Source organism: Emys orbicularis, chromosome 2 (assembly GCF_028017835.1).
Source record: "Emys orbicularis isolate rEmyOrb1 chromosome 2, rEmyOrb1.hap1, whole genome shotgun sequence".
Classification (NCBI taxonomy): domain Eukaryota; kingdom Metazoa; phylum Chordata; order Testudines; family Emydidae; genus Emys; species Emys orbicularis.
The window spans coordinates 297,446,794-297,461,663 of record NC_088684.1 but is presented as its reverse complement, the minus strand read 5'-3'; the positions used below and the strand labels follow the sequence as shown (position 1 = coordinate 297,461,663).

At 44.8% G+C, this 14,870-nt stretch overlaps 1 protein-coding gene across 1 annotated transcript; it reads right to left on the bottom strand.

Annotated features, from left to right (window-relative positions):
• Window positions 1-1,297: 1,297 nt before the first annotated feature.
• Window positions 1,298-14,051, bottom strand: ZNF777 (zinc finger protein 777). Its single transcript, XM_065400248.1, has 5 exons — window positions 13,768-14,051; window positions 9,666-9,792; window positions 7,629-7,745; window positions 6,024-6,278; window positions 1,298-2,708 (listed from the first exon to the last, which is right to left on the bottom strand). Exons 1-5 carry the CDS (start codon window positions 13,969-13,971, stop codon window positions 1,609-1,611), a joined length of 1,803 nt encoding a protein of 600 aa, XP_065256320.1. The 5' UTR covers window positions 13,972-14,051; the 3' UTR covers window positions 1,298-1,608.
• Between the last annotated feature and the right edge of the window lie 819 nt (window positions 14,052-14,870).

The window sequence follows — 14,870 nt, the reverse complement described above, 5'->3', positions numbered from 1 at the left end:
CTCTAGATTTAATCTGTGACAAAAGCCAATAAAATTAAATTTGATGCCACTAATCATGTGAACTGCAAGAATCATGAAATGACAGACTGGAATAATCACGGAGCTGTAAGAATTTCAGAAAAAGGCACTGGGAGGAATGAGTAATCCAGTAGCACAAAGCTGGATTGTTTATAGCCCAGTATGAAGATCTATTGGTCCCGCACTCTGCACTGACTCCAGTGTGACAATAAAATGAAATTCAATACCTGAATTTTCACCATTCAGTGGATCCCTGGGAAACACCTACTGACCTGGGCACAACTGGATCTAGCAAGGGGTGTTTTCTAAACCCAACCAAAGGCTTTATTCCTATTTCCACCCTGTCCCTGGGCTGCAGGAGATTCAGAGCCATCTCTTCTACCCCAAAACACCCACAGAAGAGCACCGGAGACACAGCCACCCCACCCTGTGCTGCTGTTGATTTTTCCCATTCACAGCAGGACACACTAGACAGGTACACTGCACAGGGAAACCAGCACCTGGCTCCACATCAGTCTGAACACTGTGGTGAAACTAGGGCTGGGAGGACTCCTCCAAGGATCCACATACTCATCAAGGTTCTCCCAGCCCTGCCCTCCCCTCCCAGCCCTTACTGAATGAACATGCACTGAGCCAATGCCCCAGGGCAGTGCTCTTTCAGATGAAATAGAACACCAAAGCCTGACCATAAAGCCCATTAGAGAGTTAGCACATATCTGCAAACTTTCTAACGCGGAGATGGGGCAGCTGACAACAGCTGGCCAAGGGATGCAGTGGAAACTTTACCACTTGGGTCATTTGAAATTAGAATGACCAACACACTTGGGAACATCATGTGTTGGCAGGGAGACAGACTGGATAACTGAGTAGATCCTTTTCATTGCAAGAGCAGGGGCGTTTACATCAGTCAGCTAGACAAATTTCCACTTGACACTGTCTACCTTCCCAGAACGATAAAGAGGTGGTTGGCTGGCTTCCAGGTGGCATGACTATTTTAATGTGACTGGGATTCCACTGTATTGTATAATTAATGATTGTGTTAGGGCAAGCCATCCTTTATCATTTTACATGTAAATAATCCATACAAAATTCTTGTTGTAGTTTCTGTGTGGATATACTAATAATCTCGACCGGGATTGGAGCACATACTATTGCTGTGCACGGTTAAAGAGATGCCATGTTCCACCCGGGGGCAGCTGCATCTCAGCAGCAGGTGAGACGATCCCTGTAGAAGGCATGTAAACCACTTTGGGATTTTCCAGATTAAAAGGTACGATGTACAGTGTAAAATTATATATTTAAAAAAAATGAAATCTTAAATTTGCTTATCAAATAAAAGTTACTTCACATTTATTATCAAAAAGAATAGATTTAAAAAGCAGTTAGTCCTACTTCAGCAAAATATCCTGTACATTATGATGAATATTTACCCTAAATTAGCTTTTTCTGTTCTTTTAAATTTTGCTGCATGTTATTTGCTTTATTTGTTTTACATCAAATTATCAGTCCCTACACACTGTTGCACCACTGCTTCCTTCCACAAAGACTCCTGACTCAAATGCCCAGGTGGGGTGCAGCTCCCATTGGCTCCTACTCCCCCGTGTGCGTCCTCAAGTGGTACTTAAGGGACTGTTTATATCGGAAGCACTTAGTGCACTCAGTGCAGGGGTAGGGCCTCTCGCCAGTGTGAGCCCGCTGGTGCTCCAGCAGGTGGTGCTTCTGAGTGAAGTTCTTGCCGCACTCAGTGCAGTGGTAGGGTCGCTCCCCAGTGTGGATGCGCTGGTGCTCCAGCAGGTGGTGCTTGCGGATAAAGCCTTTGCCGCATTCAGTGCAGGCATGCGGCCGCTCCCGCGTGTGGATGCGGTAGTGGTTGGTAAGCTTGGACTTCTCACTGAAGGTTTTCTCGCACTGGGTGCATTTATAGGGCCGCTCCCCCGTGTGAGTCCTCTGGTGCCTGAGGAGATGGGAGGGGCGACTAAAGTTTTTCCCACACTGAGGGCATATGAAGGACATCTCGCTCTTCCCAGTGTGGATCCTCTGGTGCATGATCAGGCTGATCTGCAGCCGGAAGCTCTTCCTGCACTCACTGCACGTGTACGGCCGCTCCCCCACGTGCGTGATCTGATGTTTGCTGAGGCTCGACTTGTGGCTGAAGCTGCTCTCACACTCTGTGCATTTATAGGGTTTCCCTGCCGGTGGCGTTCTCTGCTCTGGCTTGAGGCTGTGCTTGTCTCTGAAGTTCTCCACACGCCGGGCTGGGCCGACTCCCCGTCGTGTGTGGCTGCGCTGGTGCAGGATAAACTGCTGCTTGATCCTGAAGCTTAAGTCGCACTCATTACATTCGTAGGGCCCCTCTTTGAGATGGTTCCTCTGGTGGATTATAAAGTTGATCTTCAGCATGAAGCTTTTCCCACACTCAGGGCAGATATAAGGTCTTTCCCTGGTGCGGTTTCTCTGGTGGACGATGACCGTCTTCGTTTCACTGGAGTCTCTTTCACAGGGAGCAGATTGCCCTGGCCTGTTTCCGATTAGGTTTCTCTGTTGCATTTTGGAACTGCACTGAGCCTCACAGGTTGTCCCCTGCTCATGATTCTGGAAAATCTGCTGCTCTGCTCTGCCTGAGAACATGGCATATGGCTCCAGGGTGTCAGGATCATCCTCCTCCTCAGTTTTGATCACAATCCCATCATCTGGGAGAATTTAAAAGAGAACCAAGACATCATTAATTTCATCTGCTTAGGATAAAGGAAGCCTCTTATGATTAAGACATTCTTGATACACAATGGAAATTGCTGAAGAGTTTTTAGGAGCAAAGTGACATAAGAACATAAGAACAGCCATACTGGGTCAGACCAAAGGTCTATCTAGGCCAGTAGCCTGTCTTCCAACAGTGACCAGTGCCAGGTGCCCCAGAGGGAATGAACAGAACAGGTAATCATCAAGTGATCCATCTCCTGTCGCACATTCCCAGCTTCTGGCAAACAGAGGCTAGGGACACCATCCCTGCCCATCCTGGCTAATAGCCATTGATGGACCTATCCTCCATGAACTTACCTAGTTCTTTTTTGAACCCTGTTATAATCTTGGCCTTCACAACATCTTCTGGCAAGGAATTCCTGCCAGAGTTCCTGGAGAAACCCTCTGGATTTGCTACTTAGAGAGGCGGTCAAAAGATGTTGCTTGCCTGTCTCAATGTTTGGGAATTCTAGGACATTACCAAGGACACTGGCGAATCAGCTCTGGAAGAACATCACAGATTCCACTGTTTTAGAGCTGCTCAGCAATTTGCTGCCATTTTCTTAGATTTTGTTTTGAGAGTATCAGGCTTTTAGCTGTCCCTGTTGCACAGAGCTATTAGGGCACAACTGACACTGCAACCAGGTTAACGCAGCTTGGCAGGAATCTGTGCAAGGACTTCGGCTCCATCATCACTCTTGGGAACTTTGCTCTCAAGGCTAGAAGCCTTGCGTTAATCTGTCCTCGCTCTTCCACATGTCAGTGATGTGCTGGCAGGGGCTCCCAGGAGCCCTTTTTAAAAATTCTGCTTTCAAATTGAGAGACAGTGTGGGGCAATTTGCCTGTCTCAGGTAAAGTCACTTCCCTCTTTGGATCTGGATACATCAGACCCTGCCAGAGAGGACTTAGCCCGGGGCTTTCGTTGTAAATATTCTTCTGAAGCACAATTCTTTTTGCATTTGAAATGGATTAGATTTCACTGAATCGCAAGGATTTAAAAAACATCCCCTGGGGATGGACCTGTGCAGATCTCCCTATAAAATCCCATTTCAATGGGCTTTAGATCAACGCCAAATGAACACTGAGCTAAATTGTCTGTATACTCAGGATATTTTTTGAGGAAACCTCTCCAGCAAGTGTGGCTTAATTTAAGCATAGCTCCTCAGCAACGCTGCCTCCCGACTTGGGTATGAGAAGGCATATTTGTTTAAATAGGAAAACAAATTAATCTATTCAGCAGTCCCCTCACCCACTTCTCCCTGAAACAAATGTGGCTTGGCATACACTTCAGGGACACAATTCTGTGGTATCCCCTTGTTAAAAAAATATTGGCTGAATATAGATCATTCTCAGCAAGATCAGACACTGTGCAGCCCCCAACCTGAGAAGAGCGCTTGTTTGCCAGCCTTAAGTCCTGCAGCAGGAGTCTGGTTCGGTCTTGCCATTTGTATCTACACAAAGCTATTATTAGCGTTTACACGCGAGAGAGTCAGGGATTGTAAGTGAGAGACAGCTCAGGTCCTATAGGACAGCACTACACCACCACCACCTAAGCAGCAAATTATCATCACGTGTATCAAGGATCACCTAGGATGGAGCTAAACATATCTATGAAATAAGCTAACTAAAAGTCTTGTCAAAAATTGTTCCAATTCACTGTGTGTGGGTAGGGGATAGGTGAGAAAACAGAGGAATGCACATATAACCCAGATAAATAGTTGGCTGCCAGCTACTGAGAGAAACAAGAAAAGGTTTCTTAAAAAAAAAAAAAAAAGGTGTGTGTGTATGGGGTGTTTACTGATCTTCACAAAAGCCAAAGAGATCTTGGCAACACAAAATACCATAAAGCAGCACATAATACTTAGTTACAAGGTGGGGGGACTTTCATCCGAGTTTCACTTTGGATGGTAAAGTCCTGGATGGGATAATGTTAATTTGGCTAAAACAATTTGATCCATTTTAGGTTTGTTTTAGGATTCTCCCTCTGCATTCCCCAATTGTAGGAAAAGGATGTGTTAGGCAAAACGGGAAGAAATCACTATGACCACAAAGAACTAGGACGAGGCTGGCTTCTCCTTTTTGCCCACTTTAGCAAGACAGACTTAGCAGAATGAAAAATATTTGCACTAATCACAGGACCCAGTTAACCATCACTCTGGGTCTTCCTGGAAAACTTGGCATGGTGATCAGGCCCCTCTGGGTTAAGTATGAGGTAGATTCTGCTTTCCACTGGCCATGGTATTTGATTAGTTCCCAGTCACGCTACATGGCACAGAATGTCCAAGGTGTACATATAGGCCCGGTAGGTAGTCCGGGTGTCTGCTCTCCCTTAGCAGGTTCCACCAATAACTTTATACCCAATTCCTTGCCTTGTAGGAATAAGCCCTTTGACAGGTTACAAGACTTAACTCTAGTTCCTAGGTAACAGTCATCCTAACACACTTCCAATTTTACCTTAATCCTATTTTAGCTCGTAGTATTTACACAGCAGTTTTCTTCTACCCAGAGGGGGTTGCTTTCGACAGCTGACTAGGGTGTGGTAAACCCTCAGGGAAAGCATTGTTTGGGGATATCCGAGCTTGTTTATCTCTGAAGCACTTAGTTCTTCAGTGTTTTGATCCAGTTTCTGAGCAGACTAGCTGGTGATGGAGAAGCGGATATGGTTGGCTAATGCTTTCCTCCATTCCATGTAGTGAGTGTCTGCAGTGTGGGCTCACTGGCATTTTACAAGATGTTGCACTGTAGAGTTCCTCTCATACTCAATGCATTGGCAAGGTGTCTCACTCTCGAGTCTCTGATGTCTAATAGGACACAAAGAGTGGTCGAAGCCTTCACCCCACCAGGAACATGCTAGTGACCTGTTACAGACTAATGAATGAAGTCTCTGCTGTGCAGTAGGACTGGTCTTCAGAGAGATGTTTCTGACATTTACTAGATGTGTCTGGTGTGTCTTTCTCTGGAGTCCCCTGACTTGATGTGTGACTTCTGCTGCTCTCATGGTCACTACTTCCACAGGTGTTCCTCCTGCATGGGTTTCTGGTGGGATTTAAGTCTGTTCTTTTGCTTAAAAGTTTCCCCCAACCCAGGCAGACTCTGGGCTTCCCTCCCGTATGGATTCTCTGCTGCACTGTACATCACTGCTGTACCCTGGAGCTTTTCCTCACTCTGTACATTCATACAGTCTTGCTTTTGCTCAGCTCCTCTGATGTAATACATGTCTTCTCCTTGGCCTAAAGCTTTTCTCACATTCAGCACATACAGCCACTCACCTGTGCAGTTACCCTGCTGAACAATGACTCTTCTGATTTCACTGAAATCTGTTTTATATTCAGTGGACTCATCCAGACAGTTCCCTGAGGGGTTTCTCGGAGGCGTTACTGAGCCATACGGACTACCATGGGTTACTTCCTGGTCTGGATTCTGGAAACTTCCTTCTGATCGTTCCAACATTCTGTCCAGCTCCAGGTTTTCAGGGCAGTCCTCAGGATTAATCTCCTCTGTTTTGATCACAACCCTTATACCTGCTGAAATAAAGAGAGAACCCAGATATGATTCATTCCACTGAGTTGGGATATAAGAAACCATTAGCAATAATCCTTTTCTGATTCACAGAGCATTCCCATCATGGAAAGAAATTGAGGCACTGCGGACACCACAATTTTAGGGCTGATTTGCCATTTTTGCGTTTTCCTGCAGAAGGTGATTTGCCCTGACCTCAAACCACTACTGCCAAAGTCTTTAGTAGTGCCTCAGTCACCTCAAACATTCCCGGGGTTAATGATCTTCCTAAATCCCAACACTGCAATCTTCAGGGGGTCCAGAATGCGATAGCCAGTATAATCTCTTTCTCCAAGACCATCTCACCCCAACCCTCCATCACCTTTCTGTGCAGCTCCATATCCAGCCTCTTGCCCACGCAGTGAGCTCATTCCACCTTAGCTCTCTGATCCTCCAGCTGCTCATTCTGGTTGCCCTAATCCTCACCTCTCCGAATGGGACAAGGTGCAGAGACAGTGAACAGGGTGTTCACCCCATCTTAGCTTCCCCTCAGCCTGGAAAGGTGCACTTAGGGAGGCGTGCTAGGAAGGATGGGTTAATGGACAGGGCCCTGGACTGGGACTCAGGATACTTGGGTTCAGTGTCTGCCTCAGCCAGACTGCCTGTGTTAACCTGGACAAGTCACTTAATCTACCCTGTGCCTCAGTTTCCTGATCTATAAAACATGGAACAGCACACTTACCTCAAAGGGATAGTCTGAAGATAAATCCATCAGTGACTGTGAGGTGCTTAGATACTACAGTGAGGAGGGGTAGATAGATAGAAAGAAGCGCTATAAGAGCGGCTGCTTGGGAGGCAGGGGAGAAGGTGGGCCTTTGGAAAGGTTGGGCTGAACCACCAGCAGGGGAGAGGGTCCCTGTCCATTTCCCTGCTTATATTACCTGATTCTCCTTCCTTGTTATAAGCACTAACCCCATGAGAAGATAACTTGCTGACTGCAGCTGTATTGTCTTCCCTGTTGAGTCATTCCACCACTTACAGCTCTGTTCCCATGACTCTCCACAGTCTGGAGAGACACTATTTTGCAGGCTGACCTATATCTAGATGCTGAGTAATTACCTGTCCAAACCTTGCTCCCTTGAGTCTAAGATTGTCTCTAACCCTAACTGTGCTTTCCCTCTCCCCTTACTGTCTCTGTCCTTCCCTCACTGTAGCAACCCAGCAAAGAATACTCCTGCCCTTGTTCTCTCTCTCTACTCCATCTCTGGTAGAACTCTGCATTCTGCCCAGAATCAGTGCCCCCAGATGTGCAACGCACCGTATCATTATTCTACAATGAATACATTTACCCTGTATTGCGTTAATCTGCTACTCACCTGCACTGGGGTCAGTAACGATTTCTCTCTCCTCATCTGAGTCCTGCTGCCCTCTGACCCGTGACTCTACTCCTTGTTCGACATGTGACAAAACACCAGGTTTGGAAATTGCAGAGTCTATTTAGTGGGAAAGAGATTATTGTGCCATAAGCTTTATTTAACAACATTTCCCCTCACCTTTCCTCAGTGGGTACAGTGAATGGACACAAGAATGTTTTAATGCAGACTCTGCAAAAGGGAAATGAATCTCATGAGCATCTGGTTGGGTTCCCTAGATGAAAATCAGGAATTTCCAGGCCTAATGGAATTTGAGACCCCTCATGTACAAAGAAAGGATTAACGGGGCACCCTCAACTTCAAAACAAACAAAAAATAATCACACTGAGAATGTTTCAGCTTCCTGGGTGAAATCCTGGTCCCCCTGAAGTCAACAGTAAAACTCCCATGGACTTCAACAGGGCTCGCAACACACTATTGCTACAACTAACATCGAAGACAAACGTAACCGTCAGAGTAGGCAAAAGTTATTCCTCTGTTTTTTCCAATTTGTTCAGTGTGCAGCTGACAGCACTGCCTGCACAGGCAATTCTACTATTTCTCCTGTGTGTGTTTTTTGGGGGGGAGAGGGGCAGTACGTCTACACTGGATTCCCAGCTCAAGGAGACATAGCACACCAAAAATAGAAGTGTAGCCACGGTAGCGTAAGCAGCAGGAGAGGTTAACCACCTGAGTAACTACCTAGAGTTTCAGATGGGTTTGTACTCGGGGCGAACAGTCCCTCCCTCTGCTTGTGCCATCGCACCTACACTGCTATTTTTAGCACACCAGCTTGATCAGAGCTAGCACAGGTATCTCTGCTTGAGCTGGAAATTACACACCCACCCTCATGCACAGGGGGCTTCAAATAGCAACAGGAGAGTTTATTTTAAAATGCAATAAAGTCACAAAAATTAGCAGGAGGACACAGGAACCAACATAAGACCTGAAATTACATTTAACTCAGAGTCTGAAAGCACCTAGACAGTGTCCCTTTAGGGCACTTGTTCTCGATCATAATGATTTGAAAAGTATCTGCGTACAGGAACCATTCCTCGCCACTTTCCATAAGAGTCACTTCTCCCCCACCCCCAGATTCCAGAAGTGATGACCAATCACCACCCTTTAGCGAAGGAGATTTTGGGGGGGACGTTTCAGAGGAGTTCAGCATTGGCCCAACTCCACTCCCACTGAAGTCAGTGGTAAAACTCCCATTGACTTAAACGGGAGCAGCACTAGGTCAATGCTGAAAGTCAGCCTTTCATTGTGTGTCTATACGGCATGTCTACAGCAGCTTTTATATCCAAAGCACCATTTTAAAGTGAACTCCGCATTCCTTAAAGGCCCCACTGGATTAAGAGTTTTGGAGACCTGTGTCCTGTGTTTATCCAGCAAATAGGTGCAGCATAAGCAGCCAATGCAGGCTTTTCCCATGCTGCTCTGCCAGCATGTCTCTGCCCTTATGTGAGGATCGCCTAACCGTGTTTATAAGTAAGACTAAGATTTTGTTATGGATATTTTTAGTAAAAGTCACGGGCAGGTCACGGGCAATAAAGAAAAAGTCACGGAAGACCGTGACCTGTCCGGGACTTTTACTAAAAATATCCATGACAAAATGGGAACCTCAGCTGCAGGGTCCCCACACTGTCGGGAAACGGCTAGGCAGCTGTGGGGACTCGCTCAGAGCTCCAGGGCCACTCAGAGCTCTGCCCCCCACCACCAGGGGCTAAAGTCACCGAGGTCGCTGGAAGTCACCGATTCCGTGACTTCCACGATCTCCGTGAAAAAAAAATCATAGCCTTATTTATAAGGGATGAACACACACATGTCCAGTCACTACCCAAAGCTAGAAAGCAATGGAAGGAGGAATATTTTTAAGTCTACTTTTAAAAGGGAGCTGACCTTCAATCATAAAGGCACTGGGGACACTACATGCTGACCCACCAGCCTGTAAAATCTCTGAAGTCCATTTATAACAAACAGGTGAAAACTGAACTTTACCTAAGGAGATCAAAGATTCATAATTGCCCTTCATTACATTCTTGTACAGTTCCTTCTGCCATTCGTCTAGTTTCTCCCACTCCTTGTCATTGAAATAGACTGAGACGTCATCAAATGTCACGGGCACCTGGAATCACAAATGTTACACACTTAGCACCTTCTGCAACACTTATATCTTGGCATCTGATTCCTTAACTTCAGTGAAAGGGGAATAAAACCTCTCTCCACCCCACTCAGATGTCAAAGCTAATTCAGTGAGGTGAAGAATCCACAACACAGAAATCTAGTCCCATGTGTATCTGGAAACAATTCTCAGATTCCTATTTCCACAACATAATGGATCTCAATTGAAACCCTGGCTCTGAACACTGCCGGCTTCAAATCCAGATCAGAATTTATCCAAACCCCACAGATCTGATTCTGATCTCACATCAATATAAACTGGGACCAAGGCCACTGAAATTATTCAAGTTATAATTTATTATTGTTAATACAAGTTATTATTGTGTCAAATTATTAAATGAGATCAGAATCAGGCATCATGGTTGATCCTCATTTCTGTGAAGGAGCTGACCTCAAACCCCATGTTCAACTGCTCCAGAACTCTGGGGAAATTCTGTTCCAGATCTGAGGTTCACAGCTTTGGACTGTCACTAGTTATAATACAAATCTGATTCAGAAATGTTTAGTTTTCAGATACACATAGAGGCAGCTCTTTTCTGAAACGCTGGGCAAATATTTCATAATCATTCATTCATACGGTGAATTCCACCTGATGCAAATCATCAGATTGCAGTTTTCAAGGTTATTTGCCAACTAATTATTTCTGCAGATAATTTCAAGCTGTAGCTAATTTGCAAGGACTTTGTTATGAATATTTGAAAGGAGCAGTTTGGATTGGACACACAGCCTTTGTTTCAGTTCCGATTGGATGACTATGACACAGAATGAAGTTTCCAGTCAAGTATTCACACTTATAAATGTGATAGTCTCTATGAATATGCAGCAATGTTTTGTTTTTTTAAATACCATTTTCATGACATTTCCACCAGTAAACATGCTTGCTAAAATATTTGTGAAGTGCAAAAGCTGTCAATGCAAATATGAATGAACACTAAAGGAACTTTTATTTTTTTCTTTGGTTGCATTGTTCACCTAGTCCCAATTTTAAGTACATCAAGCCTGTCTCCTGAGTCCCAGCTATGCCCTTTTGCTTGGCACCAGAAAACACCCATCTGTTGCTTCCTGCCACCCTTCCCTAGCCTCAGACACCCTTTACCTGCTCTTTTCTGCTGCTTGGTAGCCTCACTAATAGCAGCTTGTAATATCAGGGAATCAGTCTGGCTACTGGGGGCATGGATCAGCGTTCACGTCACACTCCCCGTCAGTACCAGGCCTTGGTCGTGGAAGCTAATGATCCAGCCAGAGGACCAAATACAATGATGAATCCTGGTCATGTGCCACCTGAGACACATTGTGCATACACTAAGAAGAAGTCTGGCTCCTGGAAGAAGACTGCCAGCCATGAACCATTAACCCCAAATCCTAATGAACTGGATCTGAGAAATCCCTACTTTAAAAAATCCCTACAGGAAAAAAAAATTTAGTACATCAAAAGCAGGAAGCTGGCTAAACAATCAGTGGGACCACTGGACAATCAAGGTGCTAATGGAGCAGTCAAAGATAAGGCCATTGCAGACAAATTAAATGAATTCTTTGTATCGGTTTTCAGTGCACAGGATGTGAGAGAGATTCCCATACCTGAGCCATTCTCTTTAAATGACAAATCTGAGGAAGCTTAGGGAACAAATTGATAAATTAAAGAGTAATAAGTCATCAGGACCCGATGGTACTCACCCAAGAGTTCTGAAGGAATTCAAATATGAAATTGAAGAACTATTAACTGTGGTATGTAACCTATCACGTAAATCAGCTTCTGTACCAGATGACTGGACAATAGCTAATGTGACACCAATTTTCAAAAAAAGGCTCCAGAGGTGATCCCGGCAATTACAGGCCAGCAAACCTAACTTCAGTACCAGGCAAATTGATTGAAACTATAGTACAGAACAGAATTATCAAATATAGATGAACACGTTTTGTTGGGGAAGAGTCACCACAGTTTTTGAAAAGGGAAATCATGCCTCACCAATCTATTAGAATTCTTTGAGGGAGTCAAACAAACATGTGCACAAGAGTGATCCATTGGATACAGTATACTCAGACTTTCAGAAGGCCTTTGACAAGGTCCCTCAACAAAGACTCTTAAGCAAAAAAAGCAGTCATGGGATAAGAGGGAAGGTCCTCTCATGGATCAGTAACTGGTTAAAAGACAGGAAACAAAGGGTAGGAATAAATGGTCAGTTTTCAGAATGGAAAGCGGTCAATAGTGGTGTCCCCCAGGGGTCTGTACTGGGACCAGTGCTGATCTACATATTCATAAATGATCTGGGAAAAGAGGTGAACAGTGAGGTAGCACTGATGATACAAAATTACTCAAGATTGCAGTCTGCTTTGGACTTAACTAAGAGTTACAAGGGATCTCACAAAACTGAGTGACTGGGCAACAAAATGGCAGATGAAATTCAATGTTGATAAATGCAAAGTAATGCACATTGGAAAACATAATCCCAACTATACATACAAAATGATGGGGGTGTAGATTAGCTGTGACCACTCATGAAATATATCCTGGAGTCAGTGGATAGTTCTCTGAAAACGTCCACTCAATGTGCAGCAGCAGTCAAAAAAGCGAACAGAATGTTGGGAATCATTTGGAAAGGGATAGATAAGACAAAAACAACGAGGAGTCCGGTGGCACCTTAAAGACTAACAGATTTATTTGGGCATAAGTTTTCGTGGGTAAAAAACCCACTTCTTCAGATGCATTATCTGAAGAAGTGGGTTTTTTACCCACGAAAGCTTAATCTGAAGAAGTGGGTTTTTTACCCACGAAAGATTATGCCCAAATATATCTGTTAGTCTTTAAGGTGCCACCGGACTCCTCGTTGTTTTTGTGGATACAGACTAACACGGCTACCCCTCTGATAGATAAGACAGAAAATATCATAATGCATCTATATAAATCCAAGGTGTGTACACATCTTGAATACTGCATGCAGTTCTGGTCACCCCATCTCAAAAAAATATATATTGGAGTTGGAAAAGGCACAGAAAAGGGCAAAAAAAATGATTGGGGTATAGAACAGCTTCCATATGAGGGGAGATTAAAAAGACTGGGACTTTTCACCTTGGAAAACAGACGACTAAGAGGGGATATAATAGAGGTCCATAAAAACTTGACCAGTGTGGAAAAAGTGAATAAGGAAGTGTTATTTACTCCTGCCCATAACACAAGAACTAGGGGTCACTCAATGAAATTAATAGGCAGCAGGTTTTAAACAAACTAAAGGAAGTACTTCTTCACACAACGCACAGTCAGCCTGTGGAACTCTTTGACAGGGGATGTTGTGAAGGTCAAGACTAGAACAAGGTTCAAAAAAATTAGATAAGTTCATGGAGGACAGGTCCATCAATGGCTATTAGCCAGGATGGGTAGGGATGCAACACCATGCTCTGAGTGTCCCTAGCCTCTGTTTGCCAGAAGCTGGGAGTGGATGACAGGGGATGGATCACTTGATGATTGCCTGTTCTGTTCATTCCCTCTGAAGTTCCTGGCATTGGCCACTGTCAGAAGACAGGATACTGGGCTAGATGGATCACTGGTCTGACCCAGTATGGCTGTTCTTATGTTAATATCATTTTTATTCACAACAGGGACATTCTCCTCTGATCCACTTCCCACAAACAGCTCCCAAGAGGGAAAAGAGGCAAGAAGCTATTAAGGGGCAGTTTTATTTCTGAATTTCTTTGAGCTCCTAGTTTAATTAACTCTCACCAGGGCTCACTTCTTCCCAGCTCCCCCTCCAACCCCTGACTCCAGCCATAGCATATGTGCTACTGTTCTCTAGTCTGCAGTAGGCACTTGTAAAATGTGCCTCTAATTCTGCACCCAAACTGCAGGCTTGAGCTTGCATGCAAAGCTCTAGAGACTGGTTGAACATTTAGTCTTCCCTGCCAGCACTAGCTGAGATATTGTTACCTTAGGGACTTCTCCATTAGTGCCTGGGGGGAGTCTCAGGATCCAGAAGTTCCTGTTCTTCAGCAGGTTCTCCATGTTCTCCAGCCTCCTCTGCAGCAGCCCGTACTCCTGGATCAGAGTTCCTAGCGCAGCACATTTACTCTCCAACTGGTTGCCAAGCTCCACTGCTGTTTTCTCACAGTCTATTAATTTCTTCTCAGCCATCCCAGTTCTCCCCTCCAGATCCAACAACCGTGTGGCATGAGAATCCACCTTCCTCTCTACGGCTTGAATTGCTGCCACAACAGTCAGGGAAATCTCTGCAGTCTGAGTTTCTCTTTCAGACGTTCGTTCAGGGACAATGGGAGGCGGTAAAGGAGATGGGCACTGTGTCACTGCATCCAGTTCTGGACCCTGTTTGCAAAGACAGATATTAGACATGGAGTTGTGGTCACATGGTCAGCTAGAGAGAGAAACAGGGCAAGAGTCTCCCGCTCTTAGTAATACCTAGTATTGGATCTTAAGTCTTATGGGGACATTCCCATGGGTTTCAAAAAGCAGTCAGTGCATATGTCCAGCTACTGCTCATATCTAGGGGACCCACAGACTTCAGTTAAAGGGAGAGTTATTTTTCAATCTTTTAATTGATTTAGAAAAGGGGAAATTAACATCACTCTCTTATATGTCTGTAGTCCCTTTTCCCTACGTGTGCCAGACTCTTAAGTAGTATTTAGATTGTTGAGAGTCACAGTATGGATTTGAAGCCATTAAGAAGCTCACTCCTATACCATCCTTAGGTTACGTTCTCACTCGAATACACAAAATAAGGGATGTGTCTTGTCAGTTTTCAGGAGGAAAACCTGGAAGGGAGACCCTGGCTGCTGCTGGAAATGGTTTTGGCGATTTGGTTCTGCACTGATGTCTAAGCAAAGATTCATCAGAAATTCAAGAGGCACTGTGCTACTGAGGTGCCATCTTTCAAGGTATGTCTACACTGCACTCTCCCTATGGCAGTGTATAGAGTACATACAATACATGCCCCCCAGCACAGGTAAAAACGGCAGTGCAGACGGTGAGGCACTGCTTAGGCGAGTAAAGACATGGCAGAATCTTCGGGTTTGTAC